Below are 25,038 nucleotides of genomic sequence, written 5' to 3' on the forward strand. Positions count from 1 at the left end.
GTTGCCTATGAGCTGCCGTCGGGAGGCTCTGACTCTCCTGCCAAAAAAAGAGGACTTGTGTGAACTTAAGAACTGGAGGCCTGTGGCATTACTCTGTGCGGACTACAAGATATTTGCCAAGGTCCTCTCTAACAGACTGAAGTCCCATTTGGACTCGATAGTACATAAGGACCAAACATATTGTGTACCGGGACGCTCAATCACAGACAACTTGTTCTTAATTAGGGACCTGTTGGACTTGTCGAGAGGTTCTAATGTCAACTTTGGACTGGTCTCTTTAGATCAAGAGAAGGCTTTTGATAGAGTGGACCATGAGTATCTGTTCAATGTAATGTTTGGGTTTGGGGAGAGTTTTTTGACGTGTGAAGCTGTTGTATGCTGGGGCGTCATGTATGGTTAAGGTGGGAGGGGGGCTCAGTAGGCCAGTCTAAGTGAGACGGGGCATTAGACAAGGATACCCTCTATCTGGGCAGTTATACACATTTGCCATTGAGTCTTTTTTAGGACTGCTACGCAGGAGACTGCAGGGAGTGTGCTGGACAGGCATGGATGTGGTGACAGGAATAGCAGTGTCAGCATATGCAGATGATGTTTCTGTGATGGTCAAGATATGCAGGCACTAGAGACCAGTCTGAAGGTGTACGAGGGAGCTTCATTAGCTAAGGTAAACTGGGGCAAGAGCAAAGCTCTGTAATGTGGGGCATGGGGGGATAGGGCTCCTCCTCCTACCTGGGCTCAGAGAAGTGGGTCAGGAAGAACTGGGAGGGGCTGTCACATGCAGTGGTGTCAAGACTGGCCAGGTGGAGGTGGCTCCTGTCCCAAGTGTCATATAGAGGGAGGGTGCTGATAATTAACAACCTGGTGGCATCTTTCCTGTGGCATAAACTGGCTGTCCTCAACCCCCCGCCCCCTCCCCCCCGCCAGTTTGCCTCGCAGACCTGCAACGCAAGCTGGTGGACTTCTTCTGGTCGGGCCATCACTGGCTGAGGGCGGCAGTGTTGTACATGACCGTCCACAAAGGAGGACAGGGCCTAGTGGAACTAGAGGGCAGGATGGCTGCCTTCCGGCTAAAGGCGGTGCAGAGACTGCTGTACCATACTGATGTTGGCTGGAGGGAACCAGCATGCACGCTGCTGAGTAGAGCTGGCGGATTAGGGTTGGACCGGCAGCTGTTCCTCATGAAGCTGGAGAGGCTGACTACAGCAGGTCTCTCAGATTTCTACTCTGCAATGCTGAGGGCCTGGCAGCTGCTAAGGCCCACACGAGAAGGGGGTGTGGAGCCTGGGCTCTGGGTGTGGGAGGAGCCTATCTTCCACAACCCAGCCATCCCTTTGAGATCGGTTCAGTCGGCCACCCTGCAGAGGCAACTGATGGCAGCGGGTTTACAAAGGCTGGGTGACCTGAGACTGCTGGGAGAGGAGGGGTGGAAAACCCTGGACGTCTTGGCACAACAAACAGGAATAACGTCTCTTAGGCTGCTGGAGAGATTCCTGGAGGAGGTCCAGGAGGCACTTTCTGAGCCGGTAAGGGGGATGTTTGAGCGGCCAAAGGGAGAGGTGCCACCACTGTTTCCGCCACTGCAGGTGACGGCAGAGACTGGAGACTGGCAAGGGGGTCTGGAGGACTTGTTAGATTTTAACACTCCGAGCCTGGGGGAGTTTGAAGGGGTTGGGAGGTAAAGCCCTCTACAACCTCTGCGTTAAGGTTAGGAACATTAGAAGCCGAAAAGGAGTGAGGGCACATCAGTGGCAGGGGGTATGTGGGGAGGAGAGTATGGTGGGTTTTAGATGGAGGGGGCTTTACAAACCCCCAGTACCAAAGAGGTCAATGGATCTCCAGTGGAGAGTTCTTCATGGAGCCCTGGCCACTAACAGCTGGTTGGCACCGGGAGTCGGGCAGGGGTGTCCTTTCTGTAAAATGAAAGAAACTGTGATTCATGTGTTTTCTTTGTGCACCAGGTTAATGCCATTAATGTCTCTGTTGGAATGTCTGTGTGAGAGGTTGGGGGTGGTTTTTACTGTTGGGGTGTTTATAATGGAATACAGGTATTCGAGTAAGGAGAAGGCCAAATGTGTTTTGTTGAATTTTCTGTTTGCTCAGGCAAAGTTAGCAATTTGGCTAACAAAGAGGAACAGGGTCAAAGGTGGGGGGATAATAGACCCTTTACTATTGTTTAATGGGATGGTCTCAGCGCGCCTTAGGGTTGAGTTTGAGTTCTATAAAATGATAAATATTGTTGAGATGTTTAAGGAGATATGGTGTGTTGGGGGGCTGTCTGTATAGCTGGGGAAGATGTTTTGGATATACGGTTGTAGGAGTGGGTATTGTTTTGGGTATTGTGATGTTGGTTTGTATCATGTGGTAGCTGGAAAGGTAAGTATGGTACATGTATGCAGTACAGGATATATTTTGGGGTTTTATTTTTAAGGGGGGGGGGGGGGGGGGGGGGGGGTTTAAATGAAATGAGAATGTTCCATTAAAGAAAGACCAAAAGTCTAAAAAGTCTCTCTCGCTCTCTCTCTCTCACTCACTCGGCTAGATAAAACCGGCACTTTTACTGAAACATTGATTAATGTGCACTGTCCCTGTAAAAATAAAATAAACTCAAACTCAAACCTCATTACTGACGGATGTCCCGCCTCCAGCGGGAATCCCACGTGGCTTCGGCCTTAGGGAGAGATGAACCTAGTGGTGAATGATACCTAACATTTAAACTACTGGCGACACTTTTATGATAATCCAGACAATCCCAATAGATAGGATATCATCGTCTCATTCAATTTAATAGGTTAAATTGTCAAACATACCTTTTTAGGTTCTTCCAATTAAATGAGACATTTTAAAACTTTTCAATAGTAACCTAGATGAACAACTTCCCAGGTTAATTAAAGTTTAATTCCCCGATAGCCTATCCAGGTATGATTAATCCTAATCATTGATTAATTTGCTTTTGCAAATTCATTCATGTCCAACTCCCACATTACTAGTACAGTACTGATGGTTCATTAACGTCTATAAATAGATTAAAATCGTCTTTGCAGCTTCCAACGTATTCCAAAACCAAACTTTGGAAAATGAGGAATAACAGTTTTCCTTTCAAATGTTCTAATAATGTGCAAGCTATCAGAAGGGGTAGTCCCCACCCGCCTGCTAATTAGTGAACCTCCACCCATAAATGGATTGATCTCTGACCTCAGCAGCGATACCAACCCTAATTATGCCATTAGCGGAAAAACAGCAGACATGGCACACAACGCTCTCCAAAATCAACCGTCGGGCGCAGGCCTCGTAAAGGTTCTCTCCAGTCTAGCCCTGATGTCTTGCCATCCGAGATTGGCATCAGTCCAATACCGCAGTGCACAGCTGAATCACGAGCAGGTAACGGTAAACATAAAGGGACAGGTGGATAGAACCCGGAAACCATTGACAAATGCAGAAAAGGGAAAAATTATTCTAGCTACGGAAATGTGTTTGGAAACTGAAAATTAAATGTAATTGCAAAAACCTATGATGATGAACAAGCACAAACTCTTCAACAAATTATTTTCTACAGGAACAAATCGTATGCTACAGGAACAACTCAATTCAGCCAAAACTAAATACGATCAAGTCCACGCCAAACTAGATAAATCTAACGAGTTATCTACAAACAGGCGCGCTCTTTCTGATAACATGCATGCAGTTTTGTTGAACGCTACTTAAAGTAACAATGTTCTACTCAACATGCTGCAGACCAAAGACGATCAGTTAAGTCGAACGACACCGCTGGTCCTGCTCACATTGCCCTACCCTATGCTTTGACCTCTTTCTCCCCTTTCTCTCCAGATGAAATCTTGCGACTTGTGACGGCCGGCCGCCCAACAACCAACATCCCCTCCTCTCTCCTCCAGACCATTTCCGGAGACCTTCTCCCTTACCTCACCTCGCTCATCAACTCATCCTTGACCGCTGGCTACGTCCCTTCCGTCTTCAAGAGAGCGAGAGTTGCACCCCTTCTCAAAAAACCTACACTCGATCCCTCCGATGTCAACAACTACAGACCAGTATCCCTTCTTTCTTTTCTCTCCAAAACTCTTGAGCGTGCCGTCCTTGGCCAGCTCTCTTGCTATCTCTCTCAGAATGACCTTCTTGATCCAAATCAGTCAGGTTTCAAGACTGGTCATTCAACTGAGACTGCTCTTCTCTGTGTCACGGAGGCTCTCCGCACTGCTAAAGCTAACTCTCTCTCCTCTGCTCTCATCCTTCTAGACCTATTTGCTGCCTTTGATACTGTGAACCATCAGATCCTCCTCTCCACCTTCTCCGAGTTGGGCATCTCCGGCGTGGCTCACTCTTGGATTGCGTCCTACCTGACAGGTCGCTCCTACCAGGTGGCGTGGCGAGAATCTGTCTCCGCACCACGTGCTCTCACCACTGGTGTCCCCCAGGGCTCAGTTCTAGGCCCTCTCCTATTCTCGCTATGCACCAAGTCACTTGGCTCTGTCATATCCTCACATGGTCTCTCCTATCTGCTACGCAGACGACACACAATTAATCTTCTCCTTTCCCCCTTCTGATAACCATGTGACGAATCGCATCTCTGCATGTCTGGCAGACATATCAGTGTGGATGACGGATCACCACATCAAGCTGAACCTCGGCAAGACGGAGCTGCTCTTCCTCCCGGGGAAGGACTGCCCGTTCCATGATCTCGCCATCACAGTTGACAACTCCATTGTGTCGTCCTCCCAGAGTGCTAAGAGCCTTGGCGTGACCCTGGACAACACCCTGTCATTCTCCGCTAACATCAAGGCGGTGACCCGATCCTGTAGGTTCATGCTCTACAACATTCGCATAGTACGACCCTGCCTCACACAGGAAGCGGCGCAGGTCCTAATCCAGGAACTTGTCATCTCCCGTCTGGATTACTGCAACTCGCTGTTGGAAGGGGCTCCCTGCCTGTGCCATTAAACCCCTACAACTCATCCAGAACGCCACAGCCCATCTGGTGTTCAACCTTCCCAAGTTCTCTCACGTCACCCCGCTCCTCCGCACACTCCACTGGCTTCCAGTTGAAGCTCGCATCTGCTACAAGACCATGGTGCTTGCCTACAGAGCTGTGAGGGGAACGGGACCTCCGTACCTTCAGGCTCTGATCAGTCCCTACACCCAAAGAAGGGCACTGCGTTCATCCACCTCTGGCCTGCTCGCCTCCCTACCTCTGCGGAAGCACAGTTCCCGCTCAGCCCAATCAAAACTGTTCGCTGCTCTGGCACCCCAATGGTGGAACAAGCTCCCTCACGACGCCAGGACAGCGGAGTCAATCACCACCTTCCGGAGACACCTGAAACTCCACCTCTTTAAGGAATACCTGGGATAGGATAAAGTAATCCTTCTAACCCCCCACCCCCCCAAAAAAAGATATAGATGTACTATTGTAAAGTGGTTGTTCCACTGGATATCATAAGGTGAATGCCCCAATTTGTAAGTCGCTCTGGATAAGAGTGTCTGCTAAATGACGTAAATGTAATGTAAATGTGTGGGTAACTGTCATTTGGAACTTTTTTTCTTTCTATTTTTCTTATTTAAAATTGTGTTGCTCAGTCCTTGAGCTGTTCTTGTCTATTGATGTTCTGTATTATGTCATGTTTTGTGTGGACCCCAGGAAGTGTAGTGGCTGTTTCAGCAACAGCTAATGGGGATCAGAATAAAATACAGAAAAGTAAAAGATGCGTTATGAAGGTTTTGTATCATTTCAGCCAGTAGTTTTGAAAGTAGCGCCCACGAGCCAAAACAGGTCCACAAAAATGTTGCACAATTGTGTACTTCGCCATCCATTTGTATGATATCTTACGTCCTGGAAAAAATAAAAATCCTGCAATTCGTATGATATGTTAGAATTCCAAAACGTACAATATGTTACAAATTTGTAAGTGCTTAAATTTGTAAGTGAAAAAATCCACACCAAAACAATATTTAGGTATTTGTTACATTATTGAACTGTTAATATAGTCCCAAAATGTTTTGCATGTCAGCAGAATGTAAACTGAATGCTTCCATGTATTGTTTTTGCAAAATATCATCATGGATAAAACAATGTCTTTGGTTCCACAGAAGCAGGATTTATTTTTTTGTCTAAACATATACATGGTTGCGCATCATGTTTCTGGTTTTTGTATTTTTGTTGTTTTTATGTTAATTAAACTGCTAATGACTGGACATGATCTTAAAGGAAAAATGCACGCAAAAACTATATTTTTGAATTTTTTTCATTAGTCCACTGTTGATACAGTCCGAAAATGTTTTGTATGTCAGCAGTCAAGTTCTCAAGATATTGGATTTTGAAGAAGCAAAGTGTCACTTGCCACATCATCATGATGAAGCAAAATAAATCATATGAAGCATAACGCATTATCATGATGATGTGGCAAGTGACACTTTTTCAGGTAGCCAGGCGGATCTGAGCGTTTTGACCAGTACCTGAACGGTCGTTGGTCTGAATCCCCGATATTCTGCCGATGTGCCCTCGAGCAAGACACTTAACCCTAATTGCTCCTGTGTCACGTCTGCTCCCGCTCTTCCCTCCCCCTGGCACTTGAGGGCCCCAGGTTGCCCTGCATCATGCACTCCTGCCATCCATCACGCACACCTGCCTTCCCTCGTCACGTGCATCAGCGTTATTGGACTCACATGGACTCACTTATCACCTGTTCATTTCCTCCCTTATATTTGTCAGTTCCCCAGCTCTATTCCCCGCTGCTGCATAGTATTGTTTTTTTTGTCTGTATTATTAGTTTGCTGACGCTATTCCTGTCTTGTTCCATGCCCGTTCTTTATTAAATGTTTGACTCCCCGCACCTGCTTCGTCTCTCCAGCGTCAACACGTGAAATCCTGTAACTCCCTCTGGATAAGAGCGTATGCTAAATCACTAAAATATAACATTTGCAAAAACAAATGTTTTTATGGCATCAATATCAACTAATCAGTCATATAGTTATACTGTAGTTTAACACATTTAATAACAGGGTGTCAATAAGCATATTTGAAATCAGGAAGAAATTAGTACATTTTATCATTCTTAATAAGTACGGTAACAATAGATGTTGAATTCAGTGACATGAGTTGTACTTAAAGGACTAAAAAGTAAGTTGAGATCTGTGTGAATAAATGTTTCATTGTTATCATGATTCAAGGTGGCGGTTGATGCTGTGGTACACTTCCACTGCATCTGGGTTGTTACTATCTTAATATCAATTCAGCATATTTTTGTTCTACAGTATGTTGATGAACTCAAAATCCAGACTGTGGTTCAAGGCTCTGGAAGAGATGCTCTCGGAGAAAACCTTCTCCCATGCATAGTAGTGACGCCACCTCACGTAAGACAATGCTCACAATCTTGACTGAACATGGGGTTTGACACTGTGACAGAGATGCTCTCGCAGAAAACCTAGAATCTTCTCCCATGAGTCTTCCTGTGCGACAGCGTGAGGTTTGGTGAGGCCTCCCCACAGCGCCAACACTGCAACAAGTTGGAATGACTGCTTTAGATTTAACACATTTGAGACATGGTATTCTTATGACTGTGTAATGTAGACCTATATGAAATTACTGGTATGTTCAAGTAACATAAATAGCCTTACTTAAGATAATAAGAACATAGAACTGTAGGTTGATGATTCCTTGACTAGTTGAATCAGGTGTGGCAAAGCACAATAACTAATTATGCACAGACTGTCTACATGAATGATCAGACTTCCGAAAGGCACCTCTCTCTCTGCTTATCGGCATCAGAAAGGATGAAACCTTGCAGTGGGGACTATACGGCATTTCAATCAGGTGACCAGCCCCAGGGTAGGACAGAGTGGTCAGCAGGTTACTGTTCCCTGCTCTCTCCATCATCTGCTTCATCTGAGGAGGAGAAAAGGATGGAGATTAGTACGAGGATCATTTCATATTTTCTCTAAAAGACTTCTCAACTCATTGTTCTTTTGTATTTAAACAGCATTTATGATGCATACAGTAACTCACATCATCAGCTGATTCGACAGTGGCGTTACTCTGATCATCTTGTCCAACAACCAGCAGCAGAGGACATGTTATCCTCCCCATCTGAGGACAGAATAAAACAAAATGGAGCAGAACTGAACAGATTAATAGCCATTTAGGAAAACATTGAATATTCACAGACACAACAATACTTCTGAGCCCTCAATCTTGTGAGATACTGGAGGATCATGATAGGACTGGAGAAAGTGTGAAACTGTTCCCAGTATTGGTTGAGTTCTCCAGCGTAATCTTTTAGAGCTCCTTATCATCCTGTCCTCCTGTGTGGGATACATTTCCCTCACTACAATCATCCAAACAAGAGCAGAGGACTGAAGGGTCTTTCTGTACATAACAGATATCTTACTTCCACTTTCAGGTCTATATCTTCTGGAATAGGTAGAAAACGTCCCTCCCGATGATGTGATTCTTCTCATATCGACAGGCCTTTTTGTACAGTCTGCAAACGCGAGGGTAAAGGTAATGCGCTTTAACCAAGTCAAACAGTACTTTTCTTCTTTAAAAAAGTTGGCTATGTAAAGAGACACACATAAATTAAAAACATTAAGTATCAACTCACTTTTCTATCCTACTATAGGCTTCTGCAATGGACTGGGTGGCTCCAATTCGGCCAGTATGGGTGCCACTGATGCACACACAACATCTTGGCTAAAAGGAGTAGACAGAGATTTAGTCATCGTAATAATAATACTACATTTTATGTGTTAATGCTACAAATGTTCCTGACAGAGAAACATATATACACAATAAAAGGACTGATAGACAACAATGCAACTTTTCTCTGATATTAATGTGGCAAGTAACTTTGTGATATTCCCAAACATACGCATACTCAATGATGGTGAGTATTTCGGGGACATTTTGGTCTGGTGCAAGCAAATATGTATATGTGTTTATTCACGAAATCAAAAAAATGACAGAGTTGCATAGGGACTTACCTTTACAGTTTTTGAGTAGGCGGTGATGGATAGAACCACTGGGACAGCAGCGGAAATGCCAAGTAGAGCAATTCTGTCAGTGGCCACTAGAGGGTGATCCTGCAGTAGTCTGAAAGCATTCTGAGATGAGAAATGAGATGTACAATATGTATGAGAGTTGTTCTCAAAGTCCTTGGGATTCTTTCATCAGTCTTTAGCAGCATAAACTTGCTCAATCTTTCGTATGAGCAAATTCACCAATATGTCTGCATTCATCAACATTTTCTCCAGACAATATATACTGTAGATTAAGACAAGTCTCAGATAGAAATGTTGACATAAGACATGCAGAGGTAATTGTGTGTGGGGGGTATGGGTTCATATTTAACAATTATCTGATGCATGGGACTTTTATTTCCCGGTGCTACATGAGACAGCATGGTGAGACAGCATGGTGGTGAGTGTGCTGATATCCACCTTCATGGAACACTCTGACCTGATTCCAAAGGCCTTAATTAAGTACTGATTGGGTGCAGTAAGGATTCAAGCTAGCAAACAAACAACCACAGGTATTATGGTTGTTTGTTTGTGTATAAAACACACACACACACACACGTTTTGGTAAGTTTGCTAGTGGTTTTCGAGTACTGTCGGCAGGTTTTCAGACAGATGCCGTTAAGCACGTTGTTTCGTTCCGGAGGCAAATGTTTATGTTTCTGAACAACAATGAGCAACAGCTAAATGTGCATTTTAAAGTGAGGCATGGGGAGGGGCTCTATGCAGGGTTTGCCAGCACAGATAGTCTACGGTGTTTTGAGTGTGGGGATTTGGGGCATAAGAGCTTTGCGTGCCCACATAAAGGCCATAGACAAAGTGAGGGTACAAGCGCCACTGGGGGAAATCGAGGTCAAATTGCAGGGGGTAATGAGATGCAGACAGCAGAGGCTGGGCCTAGTCATGCAAGAGATGGTGGTGTAGATGAGGCTGGGCCTAGTCAGGCTAGAGATGGTGGGGTAGCTGAGGCTGGGTCTAGTCAGGCTAGAGATGGTGGGGTAGCGGAGGCTGGGCCTAGTTATGCTATGGAGGGTGGTGTAGATGATGCTGGGTCTAGTCAGGTTATGCTAGTGGATGAGGAGAGTATAGTGGGGAAGTGTAAGAGACTAGGGGGGGAGGAGGAGGGTGTCAAGCGGAAAAGGAAAAAGGGTGTGGTCAAAGGCACCATGGAAACTTTGCCTGTTGCTGTGGGGGATGGTCAGGGTGGGAGAAGGGCAGGTGGTCAGGGTGGGAGATAGAGATGAGGAGGAAAGTGAGTCTGAGGAAGAGGATGAGGAGTTATTTTTTTCAGACTCCTCTTCAATGGGCCCGGAGCTGACAGCCAGTCAAGCAGAGGGGTCTAAGTACACGTTGAGAGAACTGACAAGGTTCCTGAATGAGACCAAGGGGAAAAAAGTTAATCTTGTGGCTTTTTTTTCTGATCCGAGAAAATGTGTAAGATCAGTACAACATGCTATGAAAAATGAGGAGCATGGTGTCCTCTCACCCAGAAACGGTTTAGGTTGAGGAAGTGGCTCACAACAGTGTGTAAAGGTTTACCTTCAGACACTGTTTAGATATATAGTTTCTTTCTGACACTGGGGCTTTTTGAGCTTTGCTATTGGTCTCTTTCTCTGCTGGCTTTTCTCCCACTTCTTATGGAGACTCTTCGGGTAGGCTGGCTCAATATAAATGGCGCCAGAGATGCGGGAAAGAGGAGTGTGTTGGGTGAATATGTGAAACAAAAAAAAGTACAGGTGTTGTTTCTGCAGGAGACACAAAGTGATGTGTTGCATGAAGTCGATTGGGGGCTCTGGTGGAAAGGGGCAAGTGTGTTGAGCCATGGGACAAATCTTAGTGCAGGGGTAGCAGTCCTTTTTGCACCGGGTCCGTCTGTAAAAGTTTGCTCCTCAAAGGTAGGCTGCTTGTTGTTAAAGCAGAAATTAACAACATGGGTTTTGTCTTTATAAATGTGTATGCGCCTAATACAGGGAGGGAAAGCGGGGTTCTATTTGGGAGTCTTAGACAGGAACTCTCACAGGTAGCGCCTGAGGAGACGCTGGGGGTCGGAGGAGACTGGAACTGTACAACGGATTTTACAAAAGACAGAAATGGCGAGGAGCCTCATTCAGTGTTAGTGGGAGTGTTAAGGGACATCATTAATCAGTTCGACCTAGTGGATGTTTGGAGATCTAAACATCCAAACACAAGACAGTATACATGGGTGAAGGTTTTTGGGGCTAGGGTGAGTGCAGCACGACTTGATCGGTTTTACATGTCTAGGAATCGGAGCAATAGGCTGTTGGGCGCTACCATTCTCCCGGTGGGGTTTTCCGATCATCACATAACCATGGCTCGGCTGTCTACTTCACCAGGATCCCGGGAGGCATCTTATTGGAAGTTAAATGTAAAGCTCTTACAAGATGCCACTTTTTGCTCAGGTTTCCAGACTATTTGGGAAGGGTGGGGGCAGCGAAGAGAGGAGTATGAGTCTCTGAGTCAATGGTGGGATGTGGGGAAAGTCCAAATTTGACTTTTCTGTTAACAGTACACAGCTCTCTCATCCTCAGAGGCTAGGAGAGTATTGGGGGAACTAGAGCGTTGTTTTAGCAAGATGGAGGTAGAGATGGTGGGGCAAGGCAATATAAGCCTCCAGGCTAATTTAGCTGAACTACGTAGGGACCTGGGCTGTTTTTTCCAGGTTAAAGCAAAGGGAGCACTTGTAAGAGCTAGGTTCTACATGCTCAAGGAGATGGATGCTCCCTGCTCCTTCTTCTTTGGTTTGGAAAGACAGAGCAGTGAAGACAAGGGTATGCATTGTCTACGGCTGTCTGATGGGCAGGTGACCTCTGTGGTGGGTGAGATGCGGGAGCAGACTGTGGAGTTTTATACTGAGTTGTATAGGGCAGAAGTGTGTGATCCTATGTGTGCTCAGGTCTTGTTTGCAGAACTCCCTAAGCTCTCTCTGGCACAGAGGGATGAAATGGACATTCCTCTGTTGTCCCATGAACTGGCAGAGGCCGTAACCCAGATGTCCCCCGGTCGTGCACCGGGGGTTGATGAACTCCCAGTGGAGTTTTATAAAGAATTCTGGGGAATAATTGGACAGGACTTCTTCTGCGTGTTGCCTGAATGCGTCGGGGTAGGAGAGTTGCCTATGAGCTGCCGTCGGGAGGCTCTGACTCTCCTGCCAAAAAAAGAGGACTTGTGTGAACTTAAGAACTGGAGGCCTGTGGCATTACTCTGTGCGGACTACAAGATATTTGCCAAGGTCCTCTCTAACAGACTGAAGTCCCATTTGGACTCGATAGTACATAAGGACCAAACATATTGTGTACCGGGACGCTCAATCACAGACAACTTGTTCTTAATTAGGGACCTGTTGGACTTGTCGAGAGGTTCTAATGTCAACTTTGGACTGGTCTCTTTAGATCAAGAGAAGGCTTTTGATAGAGTGGACCATGAGTATCTGTTCAATGTAATGTTTGGGTTTGGGGAGAGTTTTTTGACGTGTGAAGCTGTTGTATGCTGGGGCGTCATGTATGGTTAAGGTGGGAGGGGGGCTCAGTAGGCCAGTCTAAGTGAGACGGGGCATTAGACAAGGATACCCTCTATCTGGGCAGTTATACACATTTGCCATTGAGTCTTTTTTAGGACTGCTACGCAGGAGACTGCAGGGAGTGTGCTGGACAGGCATGGATGTGGTGACAGGAATAGCAGTGTCAGCATATGCAGATGATGTTTCTGTGATGGTCAAGATATGCAGGCACTAGAGACCAGTCTGAAGGTGTACGAGGGAGCTTCATTAGCTAAGGTAAACTGGGGCAAGAGCAAAGCTCTGTAATGTGGGGCATGGGGGGATAGGGCTCCTCCTCCTACCTGGGCTCAGAGAAGTGGGTCAGGAAGAACTGGGAGGGGCTGTCACATGCAGTGGTGTCAAGACTGGCCAGGTGGAGGTGGCTCCTGTCCCAAGTGTCATATAGAGGGAGGGTGCTGATAATTAACAACCTGGTGGCATCTTTCCTGTGGCATAAACTGGCTGTCCTCAACCCCCCGCCCCCTCCCCCCCGCCAGTTTGCTCGCAGACCTGCAACGCAAGCTGGTGGACTTCTTCTGGTCGGGCCATCACTGGCTGAGGGCGGCGGTGTTGTACATGACCGTCCACAAAGGAGGACAGGGCCTAGTGGAACTAGAGGGCAGGATGGCTGCCTTCCGGCTAAAGGCGGTGCAGAGACTGCTGTACCATACTGATGTTGGCTGGAGGGAACCAGCATGCACGCTGCTGAGTAGAGCTGGCGGATTAGGGTTGGACCGGCAGCTGTTCCTCATGAAGCTGGAGAGGCTGACTACAGCAGGTCTCTCAGATTTCTACTCTGCAATGCTGAGGGCCTGGCAGCTGCTAAGGCCCACACGAGAAGGGGGTGTGGAGCCTGGGCTCTGGGTGTGGGAGGAGCCTATCTTCCACAACCCAGCCATCCCTTTGAGATCGGTTCAGTCGGCCACCCTGCAGAGGCAACTGATGGCAGCGGGTTTACAAAGGCTGGGTGACCTGAGACTGCTGGGAGAGGAGGGGTGGAAAACCCTGGACGTCTTGGCACAACAAACAGGAATAACGTCTCTTAGGCTGCTGGAGAGATTCCTGGAGGAGGTCCAGGAGGCACTTTCTGAGCCGGTAAGGGGGATGTTTGAGCGGCCAAAGGGAGAGGTGCCACCACTGTTTCCGCCACTGCAGGTGACGGCAGAGACTGGAGACTGGCAAGGGGGTCTGGAGGACTTGTTAGATTTTAACACTCCGAGCCTGGGGGAGTTTGAAGGGGTTGGGAGGTAAAGCCCTCTACAACCTCTGCGTTAAGGTTAGGAACATTAGAAGCCGAAAAGGAGTGAGGGCACATCAGTGGCAGGGGTATGTGGGGAGGAGAGTATGGTGGGTTTTAGATGGAGGGGGCTTTACAAACCCCCAGTACCAAAGAGGTCAATGGATCTCCAGTGGAGAGTTCTTCATGGAGCCCTGGCCACTAACAGCTGGTTGGCACCGGGAGTCGGGCAGGGGTGTCCTTTCTGTAAAATGAAAGAAACTGTGATTCATGTGTTTTCTTTGTGCACCAGGTTAATGCCATTAATGTCTCTGTTGGAATGTCTGTGTGAGAGGTTGGGGGTGGTTTTTACTGTTGGGGTGTTTATAATGGAATACAGGTATTCGAGTAAGGAGAAGGCCAAATGTGTTTTGTTGAATTTTCTGTTTGCTCAGGCAAAGTTAGCAATTTGGCTAACAAAGAGGAACAGGGTCAAAGGTGGGGGGATAATAGACCCTTTACTATTGTTTAATGGGATGGTCTCAGCGCGCCTTAGGGTTGAGTTTGAGTTCTATAAAATGATAAATATTGTTGAGATGTTTAAGGAGATATGGTGTGTTGGGGGGCTGTCTGTATAGCTGGGGAAGATGTTTTGGATATACGGTTGTAGGAGTGGGTATTGTTTTGGGTATTGTGATGTTGGTTTGTATCATGTGGTAGCTGGAAAGGTAAGTATGGTACATGTATGCAGTACAGGATATATTTTGGGGTTTTATTTTTAAGGGGGGGGGGGGGGGGGGGTTTTAAATGAAATGAGAATGTTCCATTAAAGAAAGACCAAAAGTCTAAAAAGTCTCTCTCGCTCTCTCTCTCTCACTCACTCGGCTAGATAAAACCGGCACTTTTACTGAAACATTGATTAATGTGCACTGTCCCTGTAAAAATAAAATAAACTCAAACTCAAACCTCATTACTGACGGATGTCCCGCCTCCAGCGGGAATCCCACGTGGCTTCGGCCTTAGGGAGAGATGAACCTAGTGGTGAATGATACCTAACATTTAAACTACTGGCGACACTTTTATGATAATCCAGACAATCCCAATAGATAGGATATCATCGTCTCATTCAATTTAATAGGTTAAATTGTCAAACATACCTTTTTAGGTTCTTCCAATTAAATGAGACATTTTAAACTTTTCAATAGTAACCTAGATGAACAACTTCCCAGGTTAATTAAAGTTTAATTCCCCGATAGCCTATCCAGGTATGATTAATCCTAATCATTGATTAATTTGCTTTTGCAAATTCATTCATGTCCAACTCCCACATTACTAGTACAGTACTGATGGTTCATTAACGTCTATAAATAGATTAAAATCGTCTTTGCAGCTTCCAACGTATTCCAAAACCAAACTTTGGAAAATGAGGAATAACAGTTTTCCTTTCAAATGTTCTAATAATGTGCAAGCTATCAGAAGGGGTAGTCCCCACCCGCCTGCTAATTAGTGAACCTCCACCCATAAATGGATTGATCTCTGACCTCAGCAGCGATACCAACCCTAATTATGCCATTAGCGGAAAAACAGCAGACATGGCACACAACGCTCTCCAAAATCAACCGTCGGGCGCAGGCCTCGTAAAGGTTCTCTCCAGTCTAGCCCTGATGTCTTGCCATCCGAGATTGGCATCAGTCCAATACCGCAGTGCACAGCTGAATCACGAGCAGGTAACGGTAAACATAAAGGGACAGGTGGATAGAACCCGGAAACCATTGACAAATGCAGAAAAGGGAAAAATTATTCTAGCTACGGAAATGTGTTTGGAAACTGAAAAATTAAATGTAATTGCAAAAACCTATGATGATGAACAAGCACAAACTCTTCAACAAATTATTTTCTACAGGAACAAAATCGTATGCTACAGGAACAACTCAATTCAGCCAAAACTAAATACGATCAAGTCCACGCCAAACTAGATAAATCTAACGAGTTATCTACAAACAGGCGCGCTCTTTCTTGATAACATGCATGCAGTTTTGTTGAACGCTACTTAAAGTAACAATGTTCTACTCAACATGCTGCAGACCAAAGACGATCAGTTAAGTCGAACGACACCGCTGGTCCTGCTCACATTGCCCTACCCTATGCTTTGACCTCTTTCTCCCCTTTCTCTTCAGATGAAATCTTGCGACTTGTGACGGCCGGCCGCCCAACAACCAACATCCCCTCCTCTCTCCTCCAGACCATTTCCGGAGACCTTCTCCCTTACCTCACCTCGCTCATCAACTCATCCTTGACCGCTGGCTACGTCCCTTCCGTCTTCAAGAGAGCGAGAGTTGCACCCCTTCTCAAAAAACCTACACTCGATCCCTCCGATGTCAACAACTACAGACCAGTATCCCTTCTTTCTTTTCTCTCCAAAACTCTTGAGCGTGCCGTCCTTGGCCAGCTCTCTTGCTATCTCTCTCAGAATGACCTTCTTGATCCAAATCAGTCAGGTTTCAAGACTGGTCATTCAACTGAGACTGCTCTTCTCTGTGTCACGGAGGCTCTCCGCACTGCTAAAGCTAACTCTCTCTCCTCTGCTCTCATCCTTCTAGACCTATTTGCTGCCTTTGATACTGTGAACCATCAGATCCTCCTCTCCACCTTCTCCGAGTTGGGCATCTCCGGCGTGGCTCACTCTTGGATTGCGTCCTACCTGACAGGTCGCTCCTACCAGGTGGCGTGGCGAGAATCTGTCTCCGCACCACGTGCTCTCACCACTGGTGTCCCCCAGGGCTCAGTTCTAGGCCCTCTCCTATTCTCGCTATGCACCAAGTCACTTGGCTCTGTCATATCCTCACATGGTCTCTCCTATCTGCTACGCAGACGACACACAATTAATCTTCTCCTTTCCCCCTTCTGATAACCATGTGACGAATCGCATCTCTGCATGTCTGGCAGACATATCAGTGTGGATGACGGATCACCACATCAAGCTGAACCTCGGCAAGACGGAGCTGCTCTTCCTCCCGGGGAAGGACTGCCCGTTCCATGATCTCGCCATCACAGTTGACAACTCCATTGTGTCGTCCTCCCAGAGTGCTAAGAGCCTTGGCGTGACCCTGGACAACACCCTGTCATTGTCCGCTAACATCAAGGCGGTGACCCGATCCTGTAGGTTCATGCTCTACAACATTCGCATAGTACGACCCTGCCTCACACAGGAAGCGGCGCAGGTCCTAATCCAGGCACTTGTCATCTCCCGTCTGGATTACTGCAACTCGCTGTTGGAAGGGGCTCCCTGCCTGTGCCATTAAACCCCTACAACTCATCCAGAACGCCACAGCCCATCTGGTGTTCAACCTTCCCAAGTTCTCTCACGTCACCCCGCTCCTCCGCACACTCCACTGGCTTCCAGTTGAAGCTCGCATCTGCTACAAGACCATGGTGCTTGCCTACAGAGCTGTGAGGGGAACGGGACCTCCGTACCTTCAGGCTCTGATCAGTCCCTACACCCAAAGAAGGGCACTGCGTTCATCCACCTCTGGCCTGCTCGCCTCCCTACCTCTGCGGAAGCACAGTTCCCGCTCAGCCCAATCAAAACTGTTCGCTGCTCTGGCACCCCAATGGTGGAACAAGCTCCCTCACGACGCCAGGACAGCGGAGTCAATCACCACCTTCCGGAGACACCTGAAACTCCACCTCTTTAAGGAATACCTGGGATAGGATAAAGTAATCCTTCTAACCCCCCACCCCCCCAAAAAAAGATATAGATGTACTATTGTAAAGTGGTTGTTCCACTGGATATCATAAGGTGAATGCACCAATTTGTAAGTCGCTCTGGATAAGAGTGTCTGCTAAATGACGTAAATGTAATGTAAATGTGTGGGTAACTGTCATTTGGAACTTTTTTTCTTTCTATTTTTCTTATTTAAAATTTGTGTTGCTCAGTCCTTGAGCTGTTCTTGTCTATTGATGTTCTGTATTATGTCATGTTTTGTGTGGACCCCAGGAAGTGTAGTGGCTGTTTCAGCAACAGCTAATGGGGATCAGAATAAAATACAGAAAAGTAAAAGATGCGTTATGAAGGTTTTGTATCATTTCAGCCAGTAGTTTTGAAAGTAGCGCCCACGAGCCAAAACAGGTCCACAAAAATGTTGCACAATTGTGTACTTCGCCATCCATTTTGTATGATATCTTACGTCCTGGAAAAAATAAAAATCCTGCAATTCGTATGATATGTTAGAATTCCAAAACGTACAATATGTTACAAATTTGTAAGTGTTTAAATTTGTAAGTGAAAAATCCACACCAAAACAATATTTAGGTATTTGTTACATTATTATGTTAATATAGTCCCAAAATGTTTTGCATGTCAGCAGAATGTAAACTGAATGCTTCCATGTATTGTTTTTGCAAAATATCATCATGGATAAAACAATGTCTTTGGTTCCACAGAAGCAGGATTTATTTTTTTGTCTAAACATATACATGGTTGCGCATCATGTTTCTGGTTTTTGTATTTTTGTCGTTTTTATGTTAATTAAACTGCTAATGACTGGACATGATCTTAAAGGAAAAATGCACGCAAAAACTATATTTTTGAATTTTTTTCAGTAGTCCACTGTTGATACAGTCCGAAAATGTTTTGTATGTCAGCAGTCAAGTTCTCTAGATATTGGATTTTGAAGAAGCAAAGTGTCACTTGCCACATCATCATGATGAAGCAAAATAAATCATATGAAGCATAACGCATTACCATGATGATATGGCAAGTGACACTTTTTCAGGTAGCCAGGCGGATCTGAGCGTTTGACCAGTACCTGAACGGTCGTTGGTCTGAATCCCCGATATTCTGCCGATGAGCCCTCGAGCAAGACACTTAACCCTAATTGCTCCTGTGTCACGTCTGCTCCCGCTCTTCCCTCCCCCTGGCACTTGAGGGCCCCAGGTTGCCCTGCATCATGCACTCCTGCCATCCATCACGCACACCTGCCTTCCCTCGTCACGTGCATCAGCGTTATTGGACTCACATGGACTCACTTATCACCTGTTCATTTCCTCCCTTATATTTGTCAGTTCCCCAGCTCTATTCCCCGCTGCTGCATAGTATTGTTTTTTTTGTCTGTATTATTAGTTTGCTGACGCTATTCCTGTCTTGTTCCATGCCCGTTCTTTATTAAATGTTTGACTCCCCGTACCTGCTTCGTCTCTCCAGCGTCAACACGTGAAATCCTGTAACTCCCTCTGGATAAGAGCGTATGCTAAATCACTAAAATATAACATTTGCAAAAACAAATGTTTTTATGGCATCAATATCAACTAATCAGTCATATAGTTATACTGTAGTTTAACACATTTAATAACAGGGTGTCAATAAGCATATTTGAAATCAGGAAGAAATTAGTACATTTTATCATTCTTAATAAGTACGGTAACAATAGATGTTGAATTCAGTGACATGAGTTGTACTTAAAGGACTAAAAAGTAAGTTGAGATCTGTGTGAATAAATGTTTCATTGTTATCATGATTCAAGGTGGCGGTTGATGCTGTGGTACACTTCCACTGCATCTGGGTTGTTACTATCTTAATATCAATTCAGCATATTTTTGTTCTACAGTATGTTGATGAACTCAAAATCCAGACTGTGGTTCAAGGCTCTGGAAGAGATGCTCTCGGAGAAAACCTTCTCCCATGCATAGTAGTGACGCCACCTCACGTAAGACAATGCTCACAATCTTGACTGAACATGGGGTTTGACACTGTGACAGAGATGCTCTCGCAGAAAACCTAGAATCTTCTCCCATGAGTCTTCCTGTGCGACAGCGTGAGGTTTGGTGAGGCCTCCCCACAGCGCCAACACTGCAACAAGTTGGAATGACTGCTTTAGATTTAACACATTTGAGACATGGTATTCTTATGACTGTGTAATGTAGACCTATATGAATTTACTGGTATGTTCAAGTAACATAAAATAGCCTTACTTAACATAATAAGAACATAGAACTGTAGGTTGATGATTCCTTGACCAGTTGAATCAGGTGTGGCAAAGCACAATAACTAATTATGCACAGACTGTCTACATGAATGATCAGACTTCCGAAAGGCACCTCTCTCTCTGCTTATCGGCATCAGAAAGGATGAAACCTTGCAGTGGGGACTATACGGCATTTCAATCAGGTGACCAGCCCCAGGGTAGGACAGAGTGGTCAGCAGGTTACTGTTCCCTGCTCTCTCCATCATCTGCTTCATCTGAGGAGGAGAAAAGGATGGAGATTAGTATGAGGATCATTTCATATTTTCTCTAAAAGACTTCTCAACTCATTGTTCTTTTGTATTTAAACAGCATTTATGATGCATACAGTAACTCACATCATCAGCTGATTCGACAGTGGCGTTACTCTGATCATCTTGTCCAACAACCAGCAGCAGAGGACATGTTATCCTCCCCATCTGAGGACAGAATAAAACAAAATGGAGCTGAACTGAACAGATTAACAGCCATTTAGGAAAACATTGAATATTGACAGACACAACAATACTTCTGAGCCCTCAATCTTGTGAGATGCTGGAGGATCATGATAGGACTGGAGAAAGTGTGAAACTGTTCCCAGTATTGGTTGAGTTCTCCAGCGTAATCTTTTAGAGCTCCTTATCATCCTGTCCTCCTGTGTGGGATACATTTCCCTCACTACAATCATCCAAACAAGAGCAGAGGACTGAAGGGTCTTTCTGTACATAACAGATATCTTACTTCCACTTTCAGGTCTATATCTTCTGGAATAGGTAAAAGAACGTCCCTCCCGATGATGTGATTCTTCTCATATCGACAGGCCTTTTTGTACAGTCTGCAAACGCAAGGGCAAAGGTAATGCCCTTTAACCAAGTCAAACAGTACTTTTCTTCTTTAAAAAAGTTGGCTATGTAAAGAGACACACATAAATTAAAAACATTAAGTATCAACTCACTTTTCTATCCTACTATAGGCTTCTGCAATGGACTGGGTGGCTCCAATTCGGCCAGTATGGGTGCCACTGATGCACACACAACATCTTGGCTAAAAGGAGTAGACAGAGATTTAGTCATCGTAATAATAATACTACATTTTATGTGTTAATGCTACAAATGTTCCTGACAGAGAAACATATATACACAATAAAAGGACTGATAGACAACAATGCAACTTTTCTCTGATATTAATGTGGCAAGTAACTTTGTGATATTCCCAAACATACGCATACTCAATGATGGTGAGTATTTCGGGGACATTTTGGTCTGGTGCAAGCAAATATGTATATGTGTTTATTCACGAAATCAAAAAAATGACAGAGTTGCATAGGGACTTACCTTTACAGTTTTTGAGTAGGCGGTGATGGATAGAACCACTGGGACAGCAGCGGAAATGCCAAGTAGAGCAATTCTGTCAGTGGCCACTAGAGGGTGATCCTGCAGTAGTCTGAAAGCATTCTGAGATGAGATAGATGTACAATATGTATGAGAGTTGTTCTCAAAGTCCTTGGGATTCTTTCATCAGTCTTTAGCAGCACAAACTTGCTCAATCTTTCGTATGAGCAAATTCACCAATATGTCTGCATTCATCAACATTTTCTCCAGACAATATATACTGTAGATTAAGACAAGTCTCAGATAGAAATGTTGACATAAGACATGCAGAGGTAATTGTGTGTGGGGGGTATGGGTTCATATTTAACAATTATCTGATGCATGGGACTTTTATTTCCCGGTGCTACATGAGACAGCATGGTGAGACAGCATGGTGGTGAGTGTGCTGATATCCACCTTCATGGAACACTCTGACCTGATTCCAAAGGCCTTAATTAAGTACTGATTGGGTGCAGTAAGGATTCAAGCTAGCAAACAAACAACCACAGGTATTATGGTTGTTTGTTTGTGTATAAAACACACACACACACACACGTTTTGGTAAGTTTGCTAGTGGTTTTCGAGTACTGTCGGCAGGTTTTCAGACAGATGCCGTTAAGCACGTTGTTTCGTTCCGGAGGCAAATGTTTATGTTTCTGAACAACAATGAGCAACAGCTAAATGTGCATTTTAAAGTGAGGCATGGGGAGGGGCTCTATGCAGGGTTTGCCAGCACAGATAGTCTACGGTGTTTTGAGTGTGGGGATTTGGGGCATAAGAGCTTTGCGTGCCCACATAAAGGCCATAGACAAAGTGAGGGTACAAGCGCCACTGGGGGAAATCGAGGTCAAATTGCAGGGGGTAATGAGATGCAGACAGCAGAGGCTGGGCCAAGTCATGCCAGGGATGGTGTTGTAGATGAGGCTGGGCCTAGTCAGGCTAGAGATGGTGGGGTAGCTGAGGCTGGGTCTAGTCAGGCTAGAGATGGTGGGGTAGCGGAGGCTGGGCCTAGTTATGCTATGGAGGGTGGTGTAGATGATGCTGGGTCTAGTCAGGTTATGCTAGTGGATGAGGAGAGTATAGTGGGGAAGTGTAAGAGACTAGGGGGGGAGGAGGAGGGTGTCAAGCGGAAAAGGAAAAAGGGTGTGGTCAAAGGCACCATGGAAACTTTGCCTGTTGCTGTGGGGGATGGTCAGGGTGGGAGAAGGGCAGGTGGTCAGGGTGGGAGATAGAGATGAGGAGGAAAGTGAGTCTGAGGAAGAGGATGAGGAGTTATTTTTTTCAGACTCCTCTTCAATGGGCCCGGAGCTGACAGCCAGTCAAGCAGAGGGGTCTAAGTACACGTTGAGAGAACTGACAAGGTTCCTGAATGAGACCAAGGGGAAAAAAGTTAATCTTGTGGCTTTTTTTTCTGATCCGAGAAAATGTGTAAGATCAGTACAACATGCTATGAAAAATGAGGAGCATGGTGTCCTCTCACCCAGAAACGGTTTAGGTTGAGGAAGTGGCTCACAACAGTGTGTAAAGGTTTACCTTCAGACACTGTTTAGATATATAGTTTCTTTCTGACACTGGGGCTTTTTGAGCTTTGCTATTGGTCTCTTTCTCTGCTGGCTTTTCTCCCACTTCTTATGGAGACTCTTCGGATAGGCTCGCTCAATATAAATGGCGCCAGAGATGCGGGAAAGAGGAGTGTGTTGGGTGAATATGTGAAACAAAAAAAAGTACAGGTGTTGTTTCTGCAGGAGACACAAAGTGATGTGTTGCATGAAGTCGATTGGGGGCTCTGGTGGAAAGGGGCAAGTGTGTTGAGCCATGGGACAAATCTTAGTGCAGGGGTAGCAGTCCTTTTTGCACCGGGTCCGTCTGTAAAAGTTTGCTCCTCAAAGGTAGGCTGCTTGTTGTTAAAGCAGAAATTAACAACATGGGTTTTGTCTTTATAAATGTGTATGCGCCTAATACAGGGAGGGAAAGCGGGGTTCTATTTGGGAGTCTTAGACAGGAACTCTCACAGGTAGCGCCTGAGGAGACGCTGGGGGTCGGAGGAGACTGGAACTGTACAACGGATTTTACAAAAGACAGAAATGGCGAGGAGCCTCATTCAGTGTTAGTGGGAGTGTTAAGGGACATCATTAATCAGTTCGACCTAGTGGATGTTTGGAGATCTAAACATCCAAACACAAGACAGTATACATGGGTGAAGGTTTTTGGGGCTAGGGTGAGTGCAGCACGACTTGATCGGTTTTACATGTCTAGGAATCGGAGCAATAGGCTGTTGGGCGCTACCATTCTCCCGGTGGGGTTTTCCGATCATCACATAACCATGGCTCGGCTGTCTACTTCACCAGGATCCCGGGAGGCATCTTATTGGAAGTTAAATGTAAAGCTCTTACAAGATGCCACTTTTTGCTCAGGTTTCCAGACTATTTGGGAAGGGTGGGGGCAGCGAAGAGAGGAGTATGAGTCTCTGAGTCAATGGTGGGATGTGGGGAAAGTCCAAATTTGACTTTTCTGTTAACAGTACACAGCTCTCTCATCCTCAGAGGCTAGGAGAGTATTGGGGGAACTAGAGCGTTGTTTTAGCAAGATGGAGGTAGAGATGGTGGGGCAAGGCAATATAAGCCTCCAGGCTAATTTAGCTGAACTACGTAGAGACCTGGGCTGTTTTTTCCAGGTTAAAGCAAAGGGAGCACTTGTAAGAGCTAGGTTCTACATGCTCAAGGAGATGGATGCTCCCTGCTCCTTCTTCTTTGGTTTGGAAAGACAGAGCAGTGAAGACAAGGGTATGCATTGTCTACGGCTGTCTGATGGGCAGGTGACCTCTGTGGTGGGTGAGATGCGGGAGCAGACTGTGGAGTTTTATACTGAGTTGTATAGGGCAGAAGTGTGTGATCCTATGTGTGCTCAGGTCTTGTTTGCAGAACTCCCTAAGCTCTCTCTGGCACAGAGGGATGAAATGGACATTCCTCTGTTGTCCCATGAACTGGCAGAGGCCGTAACCCAGATGTCCCCCGGTCGTGCACCGGGGGTTGATGAACTCCCAGTGGAGTTTTATAAAGAATTCTGGGGAATAATTGGACAGGACTTCTTCTGCGTGTTGCCTGAATGCGTCGGGGTAGGAGAGTTGCCTATGAGCTGCCGTCGGGAGGCTCTGACTCTCCTGCCAAAAAAAGAGGACTTGTGTGAACTTAAGAACTGGAGGCCTGTGGCATTACTCTGTGCGGACTACAAGATATTTGCCAAGGTCCTCTCTAACAGACTGAAGTCCCATTTGGACTCGATAGTACATAAGGACCAAACATATTGTGTACCGGGACGCTCAATCACAGACAACTTGTTCTTAATTAGGGACCTGTTGGACTTGTCGAGAGGTTCTAATGTCAACTTTGGACTGGTCTCTTTAGATCAAGAGAAGGCTTTTGATAGAGTGGACCATGAGTATCTGTTCAATGTAATGTTTGGGTTTGGGGAGAGTTTTTTGACGTGTGAAGCTGTTGTATGCTGGGGCGTCATGTATGGTTAAGGTGGGAGGGGGGCTCAGTAGGCCAGTCTAAGTGAGACGGGGCATTAGACAAGGATACCCTCTATCTGGGCAGTTATACACATTTGCCATTGAGTCTTTTTTAGGACTGCTACGCAGGAGACTGCAGGGAGTGTGCTGGACAGGCATGGATGTGGTGACAGGAATAGCAGTGTCAGCATATGCAGATGATGTTTCTGTGATGGTCAAGATATGCAGGCACTAGAGACCAGTCTGAAGGTGTACGAGGGAGCTTCATTAGCTAAGGTAAACTGGGGCAAGAGCAAAGCTCTGTAATGTGGGGCATGGGGGGATAGGGCTCCTCCTCCTACCTGGGCTCAGAGAAGTGGGTCAGGAAGAAC

The 25,038-nt window shown here is 45.8% G+C and overlaps 2 protein-coding genes and 1 long non-coding RNA gene across 3 annotated transcripts; all 3 read right to left on the minus strand.

Annotated features, from left to right (window-relative positions):
* Nucleotides 1–6,980: 6,980 nt before the first annotated feature.
* On the minus strand, nt 6,981–8,424 carry LOC115192742 (bile acid-CoA:amino acid N-acyltransferase-like). Its single transcript, XM_029751556.1, has 4 exons — nt 8,391–8,424; nt 8,009–8,089; nt 7,747–7,888; nt 6,981–7,499 (listed from the first exon to the last, which is right to left on the minus strand). The coding sequence occupies exons 2-4, from the start codon at nt 8,087–8,089 to the stop codon at nt 7,369–7,371; spliced, it is 354 nt and encodes a 117-aa protein (XP_029607416.1). The 5' UTR covers nt 8,391–8,424; the 3' UTR covers nt 6,981–7,368.
* Nucleotides 8,425–8,426: 2 nt separating this feature from the next.
* On the minus strand, nt 8,427–9,130 carry LOC115192743 (uncharacterized). The gene is made up of 3 exons (XR_003877987.1): nt 8,983–9,130; nt 8,604–8,692; nt 8,427–8,483 (listed from the first exon to the last, which is right to left on the minus strand). It is a non-coding gene; the product is annotated as an uncharacterized LOC115192743 (long non-coding RNA).
* A 9,986-nt stretch (nt 9,131–19,116) lies between these two features.
* LOC115193057 (bile acid-CoA:amino acid N-acyltransferase-like) lies at nt 19,117–23,519 on the minus strand. Its single transcript, XM_029752040.1, has 7 exons — nt 23,502–23,519; nt 21,121–21,297; nt 20,742–20,830; nt 20,528–20,621; nt 20,146–20,226; nt 19,884–20,025; nt 19,117–19,635 (listed from the first exon to the last, which is right to left on the minus strand). Exons 1-7 carry the CDS (start codon nt 23,517–23,519, stop codon nt 19,505–19,507), a joined length of 732 nt encoding a protein of 243 aa, XP_029607900.1. The 3' UTR covers nt 19,117–19,504.
* Between the last annotated feature and the right edge of the window lie 1,519 nt (nt 23,520–25,038).

This window comes from Salmo trutta, chromosome 4 (genome assembly GCF_901001165.1).
Source record: "Salmo trutta chromosome 4, fSalTru1.1, whole genome shotgun sequence".
Lineage (NCBI taxonomy): Eukaryota > Metazoa > Chordata > Actinopteri > Salmoniformes > Salmonidae > Salmo > Salmo trutta.